Below are 12,813 nucleotides of genomic sequence, written 5' to 3'. Positions count from 1 at the left end.
GTCCCCAAGGATAACCAGCCTGGTGAAAGTAGGGCATATAGTTGTGAGTAGGCTTGAGAAGTCTGAGATGAAGGTTTTATTTGCCTTTGGTGGTCTATAGATAGAGACGATTAGTAGGGGTTCTGGAGCTAGGCATTTTGCCATTTGGTGAGTAAGCTAGCTGGCAAGTTAACTATTTGGGAAAGGTACTTTGACACTTCAAGCCAACAATGTGTATTGTGTGCAAGCTGAGGGTGTAAAGTTTAGAAAAAGGATGAATACAAATAGATAAATTAAAACTCATGGGTTAGCATGCTCAATCATGCTACATCAAACAGCTAGCTAGGAAAAATGAGCAGAATGCGTTTACAAGTTATAAAATGGGTACTTTGCTTTAGGCTACTCTTTCCTAGTTACCAGAAATATCATTAAAAATGTAAAAGATATTCTGTTTTTAAATACAAATTTGAAAGCATGTAGTATTTTGGCTCAGAAAGTGCAGTATTGTGGGCTGCACATGTTATGGGATGCTTGCAAATGAAGTGATCTGTACATAGGATGGAAGAAGGCTACTGAATGAAGTGCATGGTAACAACTCAAATAAATAGACTTTCAACCAAAACATGCCGGAAGACCTAGTAGGAAATTGTGTACAAAAATTCCAGATGTCCCAATATTAACTTCCCTTAGAAGAGTGCTGACCCTTTGCGACAATAGTCAGGTGTGATACCACCATGCCTTTACAGACACCAACCACCTGCATTTATATAGTACTTTTTAAATAGTTTAAACTGTTTCAACGGCATCATTTTAACCAACTGCTTAAGTGTCCTAAACCTAATAATTCAGGATGCAAAGTTCAGCACAGTCTACTACACCAAGCCATCCAAGACAACCTCAACTCCCAACCACATCTGAATTTAAACAAGGCAGGAATGAAGTTTCCTCAAAAATATGTAGTTTTTAAGCAAACAAGTAGTATGTATTTTGGCTTGAAAGCATTCCGCTAAACAGCATACATGACCAGAGCAGAAGTCTAGTCATTAGCCCTAATGCACCTACTGTTTGTGTCTTTTATTGAAAAAGCCAGGCTACGTAATGGCCCCTTCAAGGTGGAGATGCTGGAGTAAAGTGATGAGTCAGCAAGATAACGCTGCACTGGGTTGATCCACTTAGAGATGTTTCATCCTAAGAGCTGTTTTACTTACCAGGGAAATTGTAACAGTGGGCACATGGTTAGCCTAGCTTCAGTGAAGGTGATGTAAAGGTAAGGTTTTAAAGATCAACCTTATATCTGTTTGAAAGGTATGGCACCAACTAAAAGGATGTATTAGCGTGAGTGTAGAACTAAATGCTGCACTTTCACATTTAAAAAGAAACATTTTCTCCAATAACATGATATGACCTCACTAAAGGAGAGGCTTCAACGCCAAGGTAAAGCAGTTCAACCTGACCTCTTTTGAAATAGCATTAATGTATTTCCCCTGCCTTTCAGAGTGGCATATCTGCATTCCTGAATAAGAACACTCCAACGTTTTAGGTTGGTAGGATCAAGCAGGGCTTTACCGGAAAAGGATTGAAGCCCACACATGCATTTGGGTACCTGTGTCTGTGTGTGTGTGTGTGTGTGTGTGTGTGTGTGTGTGTGTGTGTGTGTGTGTGTGTGTGTGTGTGTGTGTGTGTGTGTGTGTGTGTGTGTGTGTGTGTGTGTGTGTGTGTGTGTGTGTGTGTGTGTGTAGAATGTAGCTAAAATGGGACAACTGTCACACAAGCCATAACTAGGACACCATGAATTATGCACCACTATCCAGATAACGAATGGCTGAAGGATTACCTGTGATATATCATTTAACTGCAGCATGTTTCTGACACACTGCTCTGTATACCTTAACAAGAAACAAATCACAGTAACTGTGAGGTGCAGGAATATCAAATGTATACACAATTCCTAGAAAAGGGCTGCTTCTTCACACACCACCTGCTGATGAAGACCATGACATGAGGATAAAAGTGTGTGGATGAAGATCCTCAAGCATGATTATAGGTCATTCTTTGAAATTTAAGAAAGAGCTTTCATGCTCCAACCCTATTTTCTTTAATAAACATACAGAAGCCTGGGGTCGGATTTCGATTCAAAGCCAATATCAGATTTGTTCAGAGCTTGGTATTGGATTGAGTATGGCTGGATGATATCAATGCAGGATCTGTTAGCTCTTACAGATATAACAGCCCTAAAAGCAGCTGCTGCCTCCAGATACTAACTGCCTCTGTACAGACTGAAGATGACGCTCAATGCACAGACATGGCATCACCAGTGGTGGAAGAAGTACTCAGATCTTTTACTTAAGTAAAGGTAGCAACACTTATTTGTAAAAATACTCTGATAAAGGTAAAAGTCCTGGATTCATTTACTTAAAGGGCCCATGTCATGCTTTTCTGGTTATGACCCGTCCCCTTGTGTGTTATGTAGCTTTTTCTGCATGTAAACGGTCTGCAGAGTCACAAACCCTCAAAGTACACCCTGTAGCGAGTAAAACTCTAACACAGAAAAGACCTGTCTATGCTGCCCCAGAACGCCTCGTTGGAGATTTCTCTTTTTCCATTGTTTACTTCTTGGGTATAGTGACCTATTTGGGTATAGTGACGTAACGTAACGTCCGCGGAGCCGTTACATTTGGACCAATCCGCGGACTTCCTCACACACACACACTCGGCGGGACGTTGCGAGGCTCGCTGCTGCGAGGAGCGGGACACTGTGAGCTGGCTCACTGGTGTGGGGTCGGGGAGACAGCGAGACACCGCGGAACTCAGCCTGGGCACACACACAAACTCCCAGCCAGGCTGCGGGTGTGTGTGTGTGTTTCGGGCTGGGTTTCGCTGTCTCGCAGACGGCCACTGGGCTCACAGGGAGGGGGGGGCAGGAGCTCCAACAAGCCGTTTAGGACAGAGAGTGAATACACATACTATACAGAGATGCTGTATGAGAAACCAATGTGAGTTTGGAACATTGAACAATGTAAATCTATTCTAGTAGACCTCAACAATGGAATTATGATCAGTAGAAATGGCCATGACATGGGACCTTTAAGTAAATGAACAAAAGTATTGGCTTCAAAATGTACTTAAAGTACCAAAAGTAAAAGTAATTCGGAATCCTATATATTAAATGACGGGATATTGATTATTGAGGCATTAATGTGTTCATCACAGCTCCATTTGGAACTCATTTTAATTAATTATATATGGCTTCTGGATATATTTACCTAAAATTAAATGTTAATGTTCATTTTTAGTTATTAGTTGATTTATATTCTATTTCAGTTTATAATCTGAATCTATAAAGTAACAAATGTAGTACCGTAGTAAAGAATAAAGTACAATATGGGCTGCTAAAATGTAGGAAAGTAGAAGTATTAAGTAGCATAGCATTAAAATACATTAAATGAATACTACAGTTATGTGAAATCTGTTGATATAATACATTTATTTAAAATCAACGGTTCAGTTTTTTCAGTGTACACCAAACTGGAATTACTATCATTATACACTTCCTGTGTCTTCCATTGACACCAGGTCCTTATCATGTTATCCCAGTGAAGACAGATCCATAACTGAACTGATGGAAGCATTATTCCGGCATTACTCCTCCGGGTGGGAATATGTATCAGCGTCAGCGAGATTTGAAGACACTCACCCTGTTAAAGCGCTTGGCCTGGAAGAGGTGTCCGTTGACTCGGTAGAGTTTCCTCCATCTTCTGGCCCCGCGGCGATAGATCGATTCTAGGAGAGAGAGGAAACGGTTGTAAAGTAGCAGCATGGTGAGGGGCTGATGGGAAATATCTGTGCCGAACAATGGGTGAGCAATGAGTGATAGAGAAGAGGGTAAGCTGAAGGAGGTCCTTCCTTCTCGAGTAGTCTGAGTTCAAGTGAGGGGAAGACACACATCACGTTTCTCTACAATGCGCACGCATGCTCACACACATACACAGCAGACTCACACACATACACAGCAGACACACACACATACACAGCAGACACACACACATACACAGCAGACACACACACATACACAGCAGACACACACACATACACAGCAGACTCACACACATACACAGCAGACACACACACATACACAGCAGACACACACACATACACAGCAGACACACACACATACACAGCAGACTCACACACATACACAGCAGACACACACACATACACAGCAGACACACACACATACACAGCAGACTCACACACATACACAGCAGACACACACACATACACAGCAGACTCACACACATACACAGCAGACACACACACATACACAGCAGACACACACACATACACACACATACACAGCAGACACACACACATACACAGCAGACTCACACACATACACAGCAGACTCACACACATACACAGCAGACACACACACATACACAGCAGACACACACACATACACAGCAGACACACACACATACACAGCAGACACACACACATACACAGCAGACACACACACATACACAGCAGACTCACACACATACACAGCAGACACACACACATACACAGCAGACACACACACACAAACCCAAAGGGCCTGTCTCTCGGCTCTCCCTTCATCTTCCTCTTTCTTCCCTAGCTTCTTCCTCTCCTCAAAACCTCCATCCCTTCTTTTCTTTCACTTCTGGTGATGATTGGACTCATTAGTGCTCCATAATACATTGTATTCAGATGAGACCATCAAGGTGTAGCTATTTTTAACAGGATCATGTAGTCAGCTATTATTAAACTGCAGAGCATAAACATGCGCCGGCGGTGTGCTGAAGCTTCTGTCGTCATATTAGACTATTATTTAAATGATCCCACATTCCGCTCTTACAAATGGTTTATCTGGATTCATGATGACCTGCTGAAGCAAAACTGAGAGATCTACTGGTTTGATTTTATAATATTTAAAATCTAGATAAAGAAGAATATGTTCTGTATTTAGGTTTAAGTATGCTCAGATTAGTTTATACATGATGAATGGCAACACACTTAAAACTTAACTTGACTTGGTTACTTCGATACCATTTGGATCTTATTCAAAAAGACAAATTCTGTTCATGTTCAGCTTCATATTAGTATTTAGTTTCTCTACTGGGACATGTCTCCATACTTTAATGAGTTTAGAAATGACGTAAGATTGAATCTGTTACTTGGTGACAGGGGCGCATTTGCCAGGTGACATCTCCTAAAATGCAATGCAACACAAAAACATGGCTTCTCAAAGATTACCAGGATCCTTTATGAATCATACATATTTTCACTAAAGATGAGATGCATTACAACAAATTGGCATCTCTAGACTTTGCACTTGCTCAGATGTGTGTGTGTGTACTCCCTCAGATTCTCAATATCCACTTGTAATTTAGGACTCAAACCTTGCACCAGGCAGAGAAAATGTGTGCAAAAACCCAGGTTCTAACTTTCACAGCTCTGAAAATCCTAGATAGGGAGAGTGGATCATGCCTTAAAGGATGCCAACATATGCAATGACCATTTGTAAGCTTTAACACCTCTGTTGCTACCAAAGATGAAGGAGTGCAATTGCACTCAACTTCAGGCTATCAGAAATAGTAACAGAATTTAATCAACGTTAAATTCACCTTGGGGCACCATTATTCAAAAAATGGAAATCCTTTTTAATTATTTCAATCTCAATTCTGGAGGTTGCTACTGAGTTCTTGGCTGGTGCACCGAGTTCATGGCGGTATGCAATGCATTCAGCCATTCAACTAATAACTGAATATGGAAAATAATTAACAATATAAAGCACCCAAGGATATCTTAGTGAGATGTATTCATTTATGAAAAGTGGATGATAAGAGAGTTCCCACCAAAACTCGCGGCAGTGAAAGCTAGCAAAGACAACACACAACTTCACTTTACGGGGCCAAAACGGCAAATACGTCTTACCTTCGCTGTTTTCTGATCAAAAGTTGTGTTCAAGGGCATTACAACGCATATAAACGCTGCTGAAGGTTAATCCAATGTCTCTGTGTCACTTTGCAATGATTACTGATAATCCATCATCATATTTATGTCAATAAACGGAGTTTTCATAAAGAGTGTATGAGAGCTGTAACCCAGCTTCCGGTTTTGGGCATGCTGGCTGCGCATCACTCTCATTCACCAATGGTAATGTTTAGATGGATTTAGGAACTCCCTCTCGATCGGTTCAAAAGAGGTGTCAATCATCAAAATCGACCAATGGGTTCCAGAGATACGGCAAATACACCCAAATGACCCCAGAGGTGTTTTTATTTTGCTAAATCTCTCACTCTCAACATTTCACTTGTTTTGAATCAATCTTGATACAGGGTACTTATTATATGTTATAGTTTGGATTCCTAAAGCTTTTTGTCTACTATCCCATCATTCAAGGGTGGTTTTCACTATAAGTCATGGGTTTTTTTTGGACGGAAACTATAATTTATATTTTTTTACTATGTTCAATCTGAATTTACTTTAAAATAAAAACATCTATATTAATTCTGACTTTTCTACATCCAACTCACAGGTTTATCATTGCTTTGAGAGAAAAGATTATTAATTTACCCCTTTTAGAAGATATTATAGTCACTTGTTCTGGGAATGTCATTTTCGAGCCTGAAACCTGAAAAACAGGCTCAGGGCTTAACAGGTTAATGCATTACCTATATATTAATGTTGTATTCTGGTTGGCATAGTTCCCCTAAAGTAATGATTTGGCTTATTTGAAGTTTGGTGCGTGTTGCTTTAAACACATACTACCAGCAAATTACTGAAGTATTAACAGATAACGTAGGTTTCAGTTATAGGTCACCTATTAGGCAAAATCCACGTTTCCATGTCTTTTATACATAAACATGTGTCCCGTCTGTGTACAAAGATTCTGAAAGTTTCAGGAACAAAGATTCTCTCTCTTTTTGTCCTGATCCATTTTTATAAAAACCTGTCTGAAAATGAGCTGATCAGATTTTGGCCACTTTATGATGTCATAACGTTTTTTTGGCTTGTGTAACCATTAGCCAATCACCAACCAAGGTAACCCCCCCGCCCCCACCTTATCACCTGAATCTCCTCCTAGAGCACCATTGAGTTCTTTTTAACCAAATCTCTCTCAGAGGGGCGTGGGGAGGGGCTCCTTATTTTCATCTAAAGTAACAGACAGAGAATCAGCACTTTTGAAGCAGGGCTGAAACAGAGAGGATTATGGGATGCTGCAATGATCTGTTTGGTGTTTGGAGCCAAACACTTCAGAGACATGTTTTGTATATATCTGAGACCTATAATATATTGATGAAAAACAGTATAATAGGGGACCTTTAATAACAGAAACATGACCGGTACACAACAGAATGTACGGCTTCATGACCCAGCTCTTAACACAAAATAGCTAAACAACAATAACTAGTGACAAGAAGTTCAATATGAAACATGCCGGCCCACAGTCTAATCCATGTCACGGGGTATAATGAACAAAGTGTATAACCATCCTGCATCATGTCTGCTGTTCCTATAAATAAGTCATGGTTCAATCATCTACCAGTGTGCGGATCATCACTTTAGTAATCACTGCGGGAAATTATTATAGGCAACCATTATATTTATATTAGCAGCAGAACATTTTGATTTCAGGGTCTTACATTAGGCAGTGCTTAAAAAAGAAAACAATTTGATGCTCTATCCCAGAGCAAGCAGGAGAGGAGCTGAGTAACTCGACGTAACGGACAAGTGAGGACAGCAGCTTGGCCAGAAATGGACTATATAACTGCAGAACACACAGAATTATGTTGTTTATAGGAAGATCTTAAACTTAAAAAGTAATTGACATGAGACAACTGTTTTAACAACACATTTGGATTAATGCGCCACTAAAACTAGTCCCAATCAAATGCCCTTTTTCCTCCTGTTTGAGTAATGTCTGTAAAAACTATAGTGATCAGCTATTTAATGCAATAAGATAACATATTTGTGAGGTGTTTCTTAAGAGTTAAGTCTTGGGGTTAAGTTAAGTCTTCCTCCTAGCTCGTCGAGCCATCCTACTTAAGTGGAGGGACAGTGTCCCGCCCACTCATTTTCAGTGGTTGACAGACGTAATGTCCTGCATGAAATTTGAAAAGATCAGATATTGACTTCTACACTCAAACAGGAAATGTCAGGAAGCCTGGGGACCTTTTTAAAATGCATTCCACACTCTGTAAAACAATCTGCTATCGGTATAGCTTATCTGCAGCATATGTATGTAAGTATGTATACAGTACAGTATATGTGTATGTTGCATGTACTGTATATATATGCATATGTACTGCATGCATATATATTCATTAACCAACATTTCTGGAGAATCTTCGTATGTATGAAGCTCACTGTCAGTGAATGTAGGGGATTACTTAAAGATCACCTATTGTGCAAAATCCACATTTCCATGTCTCTTCTACATCAACATGTGTCCCCTCTTCTTCATGTCTCTTCTACATCAACATGTGTCCCCTCTTCTTCATGTCTCTTCTACATCAACATGTGTCCCCTCTTCTTCATGTCTCTTCTACATCAACATGTGTCCCCTCTGTGTAAAGAGATTCTGAAAGTTTCAGGAAAAAAGATTTGCTCACTTTTTGTCCTGATCCATTTATATAGAAACCTGTCTGAAAATGAGCTGATCAGATTTTGACCACTTTATGATGTCATAACGATGTTTTGGCTTGTGTAACCATTAGCCAATCACCAACCAAGGTAACCCCCCCCCCCCTACCTTATCACCTGAATCTCTTCCTAGAGCACTATTGTGTTCTTTTTAACCAAATATCTCTCAGAGGGGCGTGGGGAGGGGCTCCTTATTTTCATCTAAAGTAACAGACAGAGAATCAGCACTTTTGAAGCAGGGCTGAAACAGAGGGGATTATGGGATGCTGCAATGCATGATCCGTTTCGTATTTTGAGCACAAAAACTTCAGAGACATGTTTTGTATATATGCAAGATCTATAATATATTGATGAAAAAGAGTATAATAGGAGACCTTTAAGTCGTTGTTATTATTAGTTTGTGTTTTTCACTGTTCTTTCCTTTTTTCTTTGTACTGTACATATAATCAGTACAAACCTCTTGTAAACTTAACCAAAATATTTTGTATCTAGATAAAGGGTTAAGTCTTCGGTATGGAGCAGTGGGATGGGAACTGAGAATCACAGGGCAGGGTGAAAGGCCAATGCTGAGTTTGGCCTTTTCATGGGAACATTTTTGCATGATATGTAAAGTCTCCAAGCCCATGGTGAGATTACCTGGATGACATCATCCAAATAGAGTGGTGAAGGAATGAGTCCTAAAAAATGAATTTAGTTAGCATTTTAACACTTCATGTTCTCTTACATGTCTTAACATGTTTTTGGTTAGAAGCCTGATATACAATAAGGTCTGTGGATAACACAAGTTCAAATGATTGATGAGAAAACTGAAACGTCAACAGATTTCACATAACTGTATTAGGTTAGTTGAAAGCAATAGTATTAAGTTAAACATAATATTTTTTATTTGAACTTGATATTATTGCTTTCGACTCACCTAATACAGTTAGGTGAAATCTGTTGACATAATACATTTAGTTAAAGTCAACGTTTCAGTGTACAACATAAAACATTTCAGTAAATAGCCAAACAGTGAACATCAGATGCTTCTATGAGTCTAAAAAACAGCGGTCGCCAAAAAGTGACTAAATGATACTTCTAAACGTCATCAAAAGGCCCTGACACACTGAGCCGATTTCGGCCGTCGATAGATGTCTGGCCGTCGATGAGCATCCTGTCGCCCTACTCAGATTGGTGTGTCCTGCACCGTCGTGTCTTTTCGGCCGTGCCGACTATAGGGCTGCACGATATTGAAAAAAACTGACATTGCGATTTTTTTTCCCCCTGCGATATATATTGCGAAAACATACAGAAATTGAAGAAAATACCGTTTTTTTCCCCGCAAACCATCCTTTCTTGAACTTTAATGCTATATAATTGGTATTTTTCTAACTATATTTAACCGGATGAAGGATTTTAGTCACAGACGTCTGGATCTTAAAGTGGACCTATCATGCTATATTTGAATAATATAGTGTAGGACCATACCTATATAAGGCATATTTATACTTTTTTTTTTCAAAATACCAAACAGATCATGCATTTTAGCCATGCCTCATTTTGCTCAATTTGACATTTTTTAGCTCTGTTTTTGCAAGGGCAGATTCTGTGAGAACAGCACCATCTACAGGCCTGGCATATGTACTACAGCGTCTCCAGCGCTTTCGAACGGCAATGGCCGTGGCTGTCTCCTCCTGATTGGTGGAGTTGGCCCAATAGCCGTAGCGCCACCGTCCTGACGTCGGGACAGTGTTCAAATCTGGATCAGTTTTTATCAGATCCGTTGCAGCCCCTTTTTTAGAGATTTGGGTATGGAGGAAAATAGAGAGGGTTGTGTTTTCTGACACTTGGTGAGTTCCCTGGAACACCGGGGACACATATTCATGTATAAAAGACGTACAAAAGTGCATTTTGCATGATAGGTCCCCTTTAAGATATCAGAGCAACAAGCTGAGCTAGCTCGGTTAGCAGCGCCGAACTGCCCTGAAGAAACACATGAAACTACTTTATTCAGTGTTTTTACCTTTAATCACGGGTTCCGTTTGCTTTGGAGATTTGATTGTGGTTTGCTGTGCATGCAGAGCCTGCATGTCACTCACTCAAGTACCCCTGACATGAGAGCCGCGCAAGTTTTCCTTTTGTAGCAAGCAGCAAAATAATTGTAATTGTATGACGTGTTTGAGTTAATTTGCCTACTTAATATCGCAAGTCCTAAAATAATAATTTTTTTTTTTAAATAAAAAAAAATTAAATTCAAAGAATCGCACGTCCACGCGATGTGAATATCGCGCATGCGCATATCGCGATTATCGTCACGACACAATATATCGTGCAGCCCTAGTGCCGACACCTTCCGCTTCCGATTCAACATGCTGTCGGCAAAAGGCTGTCGGCAAAATAAATCACTTTGATTGGCTGTTCAGCTTAGCGAATCAGTGCATGAGAAGCGAAACGGAAGTGAAGAAGGCACACACAGATGGCTATTATTTTTCATTTTCCAGTACCGCACTAAACATGTTTTCGATTAGAAGTCGTAATGTGAAACAGTCTGTGAAACAGTCTGTGATGGACGAGAGTGAAAATGGAACGCACGCTATTTGTTGTTTGTATATATCACGCAGTCTGTCTTCCGGTTGCCTCTTTTGAATTAAGAATACACACTACCGCCACTTGCTGGTAAGGAGTTATTGCCACACACGCATGCGCAGTGCGTATGTGCTACTTGGCCGTCAACTTTTTGGCCAAGACGCAGGACACGTGAGGCGACACAACAATAGGGTCCGTCGGGACGTGTTCCTTGGTGTCAGTTTGGTGTGTCAGGGCCTTAAGCCGTCTTTAGCTTAGCGGTAGTGATGCAACTGTGAAACTGTGAAACTGTGAAACTGTGAAATGAAAATGATCCATGCTCGTAGAGGGAGCTATGCGATGCCAAATTTCCGGGTCTACAAAAATACGTCCCTAAAGTGAATGCAGGGGTGTAGGGTAGTGTAGTCCTTTCCCAACCATTATACAGCTTACAGTATTGACCTGCTGAGATACAAATCAATATATTATAGACAATGTACATGCTTTTGATGTTACCTGGGGCACAGACCCTCCCATGAAGTGGACTGGTTGGCGCTGCCCCCCTGACTCCCACTCATTATGCACTGGCTGCTCTCCCTGTGCCCCCCCATGTCTGTGCTGGTTCTCCAGTCTGGTTGGTTGCTCCAGTTATGGGTGTGGCTTTGATATCCTCCTCCACTCACTCATCTTTTGCCTCTGTTGCTATGGTAGCCACAGCCCACCATAAATCAGCTATTGTTGGTTAGCTCAGGAAAACAGTGTCTGCAAGTTAACATCTTAAAAAACAAACCCCCCTTCCCCTTTTCTGGAAAATGACTCCACCACTGTGCAGATTCAGGCTGAGCATACTGTATATCAACGGTTCTGTTCACCTCTTCAGCTTTGGGGGCAGAGCTGTGTTTGAATGTCCATGCCATAAGGTGAACCCTTGTAACAGCATGTCAGCAGGGGGCCTGACATTGTTATAAATAAGATAAGATTTTTTTTTTCTATCACCATCCTTTGCTACTGTCTAATCAATCTTAATGACATGCATTTCGTACCATTGTTTTCCCTTGTAATGGGTCTGTGTTTATTATATTTTACGTATTTCTTTGAACTATTAAGTAGTTAGGATTGGATTAGTTTAGTCTTGGATTCCATGTAACTGGATTCCGTTATTAGGACACAAAAAAGGTAACTGTATTCCCTGACAGTTATATAAAAAACGATGTATTTTACTGTTACTTCTCTTACATTGTGTTTTTGCTGCAAAGGGATCAGATGTTGTCTCTTCTCTTAGAGCCGTACTGTTCTGTAGGATAATACTTTAAATGTGAATCTATACGCCTACTGCCTGAATCTGCTTTATGGTTTTCACTTTCTTTGGTTCATTTGTTCTGTTTTAATTCAGCAGGTGAACCTATATGACCTCTAATGCAACGTTTCCAGGTTATAATACATGTATACTTTGAAACTTAGATTAGATTATTAGAATGAGGTTACTGAATACTTTTTATTACAGGTAGCTGGTAATTGTAACGGAATACATTTCTAACGTGCCCAACCCTTAGTTCTAGATGTGATGTTGTGAATACTTATTCCTCAGTATATGGGCCCCTTTTTCAAAGCTCTGGACAGCTT

The 12,813-nt window shown here is 40.3% G+C and overlaps 1 protein-coding gene across 1 annotated transcript in view; it reads right to left on the bottom strand.

Annotated features, from left to right (window-relative positions):
* Positions 1–12,813, bottom strand: part of prkcz (protein kinase C, zeta) — a gene marked incomplete in the record, with an annotated part of 136,148 nt that overhangs the window by 48,804 nt on the left and 74,531 nt on the right. The window contains 1 exon segment of the mRNA XM_034145661.1: positions 3,674–3,759. Coding sequence (XP_034001552.1) covers positions 3,674–3,759 — 86 coding nt within the window.

The sequence above is a fragment of the Trematomus bernacchii genome, unplaced genomic scaffold, assembly GCF_902827165.1.
Source record: "Trematomus bernacchii unplaced genomic scaffold, fTreBer1.1, whole genome shotgun sequence".
NCBI classification, from domain to species: domain Eukaryota; kingdom Metazoa; phylum Chordata; class Actinopteri; order Perciformes; family Nototheniidae; genus Trematomus; species Trematomus bernacchii.
This window is presented reverse-complemented; position numbering and strand designations above follow the sequence as displayed.